The 7,457-nt window shown below is 29.4% G+C and overlaps 1 protein-coding gene across 4 annotated transcripts; it reads right to left on the bottom strand.

Moving 5' to 3' along the window:
• Nucleotides 1-497: 497 nt before the first annotated feature.
• LOC107962303 (probable choline kinase 1) lies at nucleotides 498-3,945 on the bottom strand. 4 transcript variants are annotated; one of them, XM_016898624.2, is made up of 9 exons: nucleotides 3,859-3,928; nucleotides 3,678-3,756; nucleotides 2,835-3,217; nucleotides 2,468-2,589; nucleotides 2,191-2,386; nucleotides 1,441-1,558; nucleotides 1,288-1,335; nucleotides 1,011-1,111; nucleotides 498-923 (listed from the first exon to the last, which is right to left on the bottom strand). In XM_016898624.2, exons 3-9 carry the CDS (start codon nucleotides 3,183-3,185, stop codon nucleotides 828-830), a joined length of 1,032 nt encoding a protein of 343 aa, XP_016754113.1. In that variant the 5' UTR covers nucleotides 3,186-3,217; nucleotides 3,678-3,756; nucleotides 3,859-3,928; the 3' UTR covers nucleotides 498-827. The 4 variants fall into 4 exon arrangements, 3 of the variants coding, with proteins under 3 accessions (XP_016754113.1, XP_016754112.1, XP_016754114.1); XM_016898623.2 differs by having other exon boundaries at nucleotides 3,678-3,945; XM_016898625.2 differs by lacking the exons at nucleotides 3,678-3,756; nucleotides 3,859-3,928 and adding an exon at nucleotides 3,350-3,647.
• Between the last annotated feature and the right edge of the window lie 3,512 nt (nucleotides 3,946-7,457).

The raw sequence follows: 7,457 nt of genomic DNA, 5'->3' as shown, positions 1-7,457 counted from the left end.
CAAACTTATTTTTATGATCTCGTAAGCTCAAATTAAGGTCCATAACCATGCTTATGCCATGAATAAATATTAGTTTGAATGTTATTATTTGAATTGATTAATTGCTTTTAAAGGTCATTATTGGTTATGATTTGATAGATAATGCTCATAACCCTAATTCGATAATGGAGACGAATTAAGGGTGTTACATGTATGTTCTTCTATTAGTCAACAAGTATTGATCCACCATACTGATCATCGAATCGTCGCTTAGAGCCTGTTGGCAAAACTTTAAAAAAAAAAACTTAACAACCCAATGACTTAAATAAAAACTTTTAAATAGTTCGGTAACTTAAATGAAAACTTTGCAAAATAAACTTAAATTTATCTATATTTTAAAATTACATGGGCAAAAATCAATCATAAACAAAGCATTCCAATATCTACCCATAATATAGTGGCAAAATTGCCCAATAACCCTATATATTCCACAACTTGATCGGGGAAGGGTCTGTTAATTATGGGATGATTTTAGAATTAATTAGATAGATATTTCAACAAAAGTCAGTTGAGACCTTTTAAGAAGTTTTTACAAGGGATTTGTTTCCTGATTAATGCTGCAATCCTTTTCTATTTATTTGGCTTACTCTAATGGAATAAATAAGTTTTATCCAGCCCTATCTTATAAATGCATAATCCCCAACCAAACTCAAAACTATGTTATTTACAAGTGTATTTTTTTATAGGGACCACCAACAAACAAGGTTTATTATACATAACCTTCGTAAATCTATAGATGCAGTTTAAGGCCACATTGTTATTTGTTAACATGGGCAATGGCTCAGGAGTCAGGAACCCAAGAGCAAGGGCTTGCTTAACCAGTACTGCTGAAATCTCTGCCTTGCATACTCCAGGTAATCAAAGTCTATCTTGTTTACATGACCCTGAAATGTCGACCAGAGAATTAGTCCTCGAAAACTCTCCCCATTAAGCTAATGGGAAGTAAACAGAGATAGTGCAGAAACACCTACCGAGATAATTCCCCATAAGCCCCAAAACAGATGATTAGCAAGAGTGTATTTCTCTGCATCGATAAGTAGCTGCTCCACTTCAGCATCAATGGGTTCGTTACCTTCATGCAGCAGTTCAAGACATCACTCTTAAGTACAATCATATGGGATGGATATAGATTTATTTCACATAGGTGCATATATATTCATGTCTAAGGTTAACGGTCAAATAGAGATAGATAAGAGTATGTTCTAGCCAGATTCTTTTCTATACAGTATGCAGAGAATGATACCCAACCTGAAGATCTGAGATATGCACAGATGAATCTCCGGCGCTCCTCCATATCTGTTATCCAAAGGCAAGAGGAACAGGTATATGATTAGACCTGAAAATGCAGGATGGCTGAAGCCAAAGAACATGGGATGTTTCTAATTTATAACCGTTACACACCAGGGTATATGCTGTAGTCCAAAAGATGGGGAGTCTCAGTATGATAATTTGCTGCCATCTCACAAAAGTGATTAGCAAGATCGTAAGCTACTGGATTGTAACTTGCATACTCATAATCCTGTAAAAGGGAATTAACAAACCTTAAAACGTGCACAGTCAGCACAAAATTTCATTAATCTATCCTGCAAGTCTCATTCTACACACAATATGCAAAAGAAACGAATCAGAAGAATATGTAGATAAAGTTGAGGAAAATAGATAACATACTTATGATTTGTAGATGACAAGTAAGGTAATGCAAACAAAACATGGCCCGTCAAATATCATCAAACGCTCAAAGCCTCAAAATTTTGAAATCCTTATCTGATAAATAGGCTTAGGCTCATCAAGAGATAAATAAGAACCTCAGGAAAGAGGCTGGCCCAGTCCCTTGGCTTCTCATGTTTGCTTTCTTTTTGTTTCATAAACTCAAGCGCAGCTGAAGGTTCAACTGCAACTTGTTATAAATGCAGTCACCAAACAGACCTCATCTGCAATTTCCATATGCTTAATAGTCGACTACTAAATTAAAAGTGCAAGAAGTTTAGCTGAATAAAACAACTTCAGATATGTTGATCAGAGGAATAGCTCCAAAAGCATGTTTAACGTCAATCAGAATGCACATTAGCAGTCTAGAACTATAAGCAGTATTAGTAAAGCATTGTATAGAAGCCATACTTGCAGCTAATAGTAACTGAGCAGAGAACTCACGATTAGGGTAATTGCTCTTGTCTCTTCATCCATCATTATGTTACCATATTGTAAATCGTTGTGACAAAATCCAATTTCTTGATAGTCCTTTGCTAACTCTTTCTCTAGTACGTTGATTTCATCACCTAGAACATTCAAGCAAAAGTCTTTTGCATCTTTTGGTGAACAGAATTTCTTTGCATGACCAAGCCAGGTCCTGGTAAGAAGCAAAAAGGGATCAAATTACTTATCAACTCAAAATATAAAAAGCACTAACATCAAACGTGCATATTGGCACCTCAATCGCTTCCAGAGAAGCACATCCTTTGGACCAGGCATGTCCAGATTGTGGAACTCTCTCAATTTAGCTGCTATCAGAGCAGATATTTCAGGGTCACGGAGGTCAGCAGCAGAGAGTGTCTGGTATATCAAAGAAAGAAAAATTGAAAGGTGAAAAGCATATCAAAAGATATAGAAGCCTGAAGCAAAAACATCCCTGATTCACTATTGAATCTAGCAGTGGTTGTCAATTAAAATTGATTATCATAGTCAGCCAACTTGTAATATATGAACTGTGGTTAAGATGTACAATATGGGGTGGTGCAAATATTAGACATAAAGATAAATCATAAAATGTTCAAGTTTCCAGAGAAACTTTCACATACCCTGGCATGGATGAATTCCTCAATCCTCCCATCAGGAAACCGCCCAAGTAGCCTCGGTCCCTGACCATGCTTGGACATGCACTCAAAGGTCCTAATCTCATCATCTCTATTGAAAAACAATTCCACTCCTTCACCATAAATCCTGACCAACACCTTCTGATGAAGATCATCATGTATTGTCGGCCAGTTTATCTGAAAAACCTCGTTAGTCATAGCTCCCTTCAGTGGGATCACATGGAATTCTTCCATATCTTGGATCTTATCTCCCCATTCGGATGCTACCGCTTTCAAAACATTCTTCAGTTCTTCTGGTGCAGAACTTGGAATGAATCCATTCTTCTTTATAGCCATTTGCGTATCAAAGATTTTGACTATCCTTTTACCTATAATCAAAGATCCCAGAAAAGATTATACCTTCGACACAGAACTTTCATAAAATTAAGATAAAATAACAATATAGTCTTTGAAAAGAAAACAAACAATTCAACACTGAAATAACCCAGAAAGAATCCTACAAAAAAGTCAACGGAAACCGTAAGGATCCAAGCCTTTCAACAAGGTTACAATCTCAAATCTTCAAATACATTCATAAAAGGGAGATCTTCCCAGCCAACCTCTGGATATCAAAACTGGATTAAAAAACAAAAAAAATCTCCCCATTTGAGGAAAACTTTCAATATTTTGATATGGCAAACAATTCAACCATCGAGGTTTAATCAATTCCAAATCCTTATATCTTGTCAAAGAAAGAGTTCATCTCAAATCAACAAAAAAGTTCAAAAGATGGAGAAAACCAGAAAGAAATACAGAATTTACACAAAAAGAGACATTAACAGCACTCACCAGAGAGAATAGAAAGTTGCAAGCTGGCACACCAAAACCTTTTTGTTTCTTTTATTGTGGAGTCCAAGTCCAAGAATCTCTGAAGAAGAACGCTAAGAAGATTTAATATAAACAAAAAAGACCCAAAGCAACGACTGAAAACTGCGGCTGATTTGTATTAAATTAATAATAGTAAGTATACTTTTCTCTTTGCAGATCCAATAAGCTCTCCCGCCTAGTCTTCTTTCTATCCGGTCTTAATATTTAATTGGAGGGGGCAGGGGAATCCTTTAACACTGTCTGTCACGTCCCAAGATCCGTTAAAATGAGACAGACCTATTATTCATGTACACGTGGGAAACCATCCAGCTAGACTCTGATTTTCCCCTAACTAGAATTTGGTTGGAGTTGGACCTTGGTTCATCAAAGATTCCATTTTTTTATCTCATTTTTCAACCCACTTAAGTTAAATCTTTATCTCCTTTTGTGATTTTTATTATACAACTTTTGTGATTTTAAGAGAATGCGGCTGATATAGTTCGGTTAGGTTGGGGGGTTTTTAATTTTTAATTTGATTTAGTATCATGATAATCGGTATTAGTTTTATCCGTTGGTATGTATTATTTCACTCCTAAATCGGTATCAAGTAAATTATGTTTCATTTTAGCCCAATTTTTTGTGTGCTTTAGCTCGTTTCGATCAATACTAACTTATTCCGATCCGTTTTAATTGTTATAAAATTTTAATATTTTAAACTAATTCTTAATATTTTTACCTAGAACTATTTTAATTTTTTTATAATTATATTTAAAATTAAAACATCTTAAATTAAATTATTGAAATTAATTAATAATTTTATATTTTATATTTACATAAAAATATATTTATATAGATGTAATTGAGATATATTTGCATGCATATATAATATATTTTATATTTTTATCAAAATAATATATAATTTATTAAGAATCCAACAAATTAGACTAGAAATATTTATATATGAAAAATATTTAAATGTATATTATAATTTATCAAGAAACTAAATGTGTGTATGTGTGAAAAATATTTTAAAAATTCGATAAATTCGAAACGATATACCAAAATATGATGATACCAATATGTATCGGTACCAAGACAAAAACAGTACACCCATCGCTACGGTACTACCTACCTTGTTTAATATGGTTATTTGTTTTTTCATCCTAATTTTATTTTAAAATTTTATTTTATAAAATTAACTTTATTTTATGATTTTGGAATATTATTTGTCAAAGTTTCAAAGTTATTTTATAAATATTTTTGGCTTAATGATAAATTTGGCCATTAACGTTTATATGTTTTGTCAAAATAGTCCTAATTGTTTTTTTAGCTTTTTTTGGCCATCAACATTTTTTTTCTTTCAAATTGCTTTTCTTAACAGATTTGATGAAAGTACAGTTGAAAAAGTTAACGAGATGATGTGGAATTTTATATGTAGAATATTTTTAACGAGATATAATTTATTACTCAGATAGCCCAATAAAATATTTACATGTGGAAAATAATAAAATAATTAATTAATTCATGAAGTTAAAAATATAACTCTTAATTTAAAGAAAATAAACGTAATTATCTAAAAAAAAGTTTCAAAATAAATACATACATTCAGTATTTTCGGTTTGATTTATTAATTATTTTTTTGAAACCTCTTAGTAAACAAATGTATGCATTCATTTTTGAAACATTTTTACATAATTACATTTATTTTTTTAAAATTAAGAATTTTTTTTTAATTTCATGTATAATTTATTTATTTTATTATTTTTCATATGTAATTATCTTTTTGGGTTGCTAAGTAATAAATTACATCTCATTAAAAATATTTCACATATCCCTGTTAATTTTATTAACGTCACTTTCATCAAATCTGTTAAAAAAACAGTTTGAAAAAACAAAAGGTTGATAGCCAACAAATGCTGAAAAATACAATTAGGACTATTTTGACAAAATATGTAAACGTTAGTCGCCAAGTTTATCATTAAGCCAATATTTTTAAATAACAATAATTTTTGAAGTAAATAAAAAATAGCAATAACTTTTATAGAATTTTTTATTATTTATCATAAAAATAAAATTAATTATAAATTAAATAAAAAAATTTACATAACTTAGCCTATTTAGGTTTTTTTTTTCTCTAATGTCATTTTTAAATAGTTCTTTCTTAAAAGTTGATCTTACGAAGGGATTAAAAATTGTTTTATCATTTATGGGTTTATCCGTCAAACTTAGTATAATTTGAAAATATGTAATAAATTAAATTACATTTTACATTAAAAAAATACTATAATATTGATTAAGTCTTAACTCAGTTAGTATTAATATCGTTGTTAAAGTAAGATAATGTGAGTTTGAGCATGCTCAAACGGAATTATTATCCTATTTAAGGGTGAAAATAGATTATAATAGTTCTAGGCATTGTATTAAAAAATATATGAATCATAATCGTATATAAGGTATAATATCATATTTAACCTTCAACATTTACACTTTTATTTAATTTTTGGCCCTATTTGTAGCAAATTAGCCCTTAATCTTTCATTATTGATGTAGTACCATTTTGTCAACATCAAAAAAATTAAAAATATATATATAATTTCAAAAAGTTATGGGAAAAAGCCTAAAATTATAAAAGTTTGACGAGGGATGCAACATTTCCATATGAAATGATGTCTTTTATCGTAGAACTGTTGTATGGGTTTATGCCAAATTTTGATGCGCAGTTGTCTTTTAATGCAATTAGCTTTATCAAGAACTATATATAAGTCTTTAAGCAAAGAAATAAGATTAATTTATTTATTTTTCCAAAAAATATAATTTTTATTGTTGACATAAAACATCCTCTAAGAACAAATGTACCAAAACAAGTGTGTCACCAATAAAAACTATTTCTTTTAAGTATTTTGGATCTTTGTCCCAAATTTGCTACAAAACCTAAAATATTCACATTTTGACTTCGATTCCCAAGCCATAAAATTAGGATTTTAGCCTTTTATTATTTAAATTTTGGCATAAACCATGCGAAATTATTTTGCTGTAAAAAAATATTGAAAATTGTAGTAAATATAGTTGTTTTTTCTTGGGTAGAGAAGTAAATATAGCTTTTTTTTTAGCAAAGTGAATATTGTTTTCATCATCAAGTCAATGCATATATATATATAAAAGTTAAAAAATATAGATATTATATATATAATAAAGATAATTATATGTTATTATCTAATATCATAATAGTTTAACTCAAATTAAAAGTGATCTAATTTGGTAGTTAAGATTTATTGGGCTTTAATTATTAAATAAAGTATGAGTCAAATATGTGTAGATACTCTAGTAACTAATTTCTAATTGATGATGAGCTTATTAGGAATTAGAGCTAATGTACCAAAATTATATATTAGAGTTATGGTCCCCACGCACATCCGTAACTTCTATAATATCACATCTTTAAAAAAGAGAAAGTCATCTTCTCTAAATTACTTGTGTACTCATTAAGTTTTGTATAAGAGTTTTACGGTTCTAACAATGATAGTTATTATTTTTTTTAAATATGTAATATTTTTTTAAAAAAAATTGAACTGATGAGAATATAATTTATTTTTATAATATTTACATTTAAAAATAAAAAAATTTGAAGTAAAATAGAATTTTTTATAATTATACATTTTGAAAATAATTATAATTTTTTTAGAAGTTGCAATAATCACACATTTAAAAATATTTATATTTTAATTTACAATTATTAGTTAAAAATTATGCAAATTTTAAAAT

Source organism: Gossypium hirsutum, chromosome A06, assembly GCF_007990345.1.
Source record: "Gossypium hirsutum isolate 1008001.06 chromosome A06, Gossypium_hirsutum_v2.1, whole genome shotgun sequence".
NCBI lineage: Eukaryota > Viridiplantae > Streptophyta > Magnoliopsida > Malvales > Malvaceae > Gossypium > Gossypium hirsutum.
This window is presented reverse-complemented; position numbering and strand designations above follow the sequence as displayed.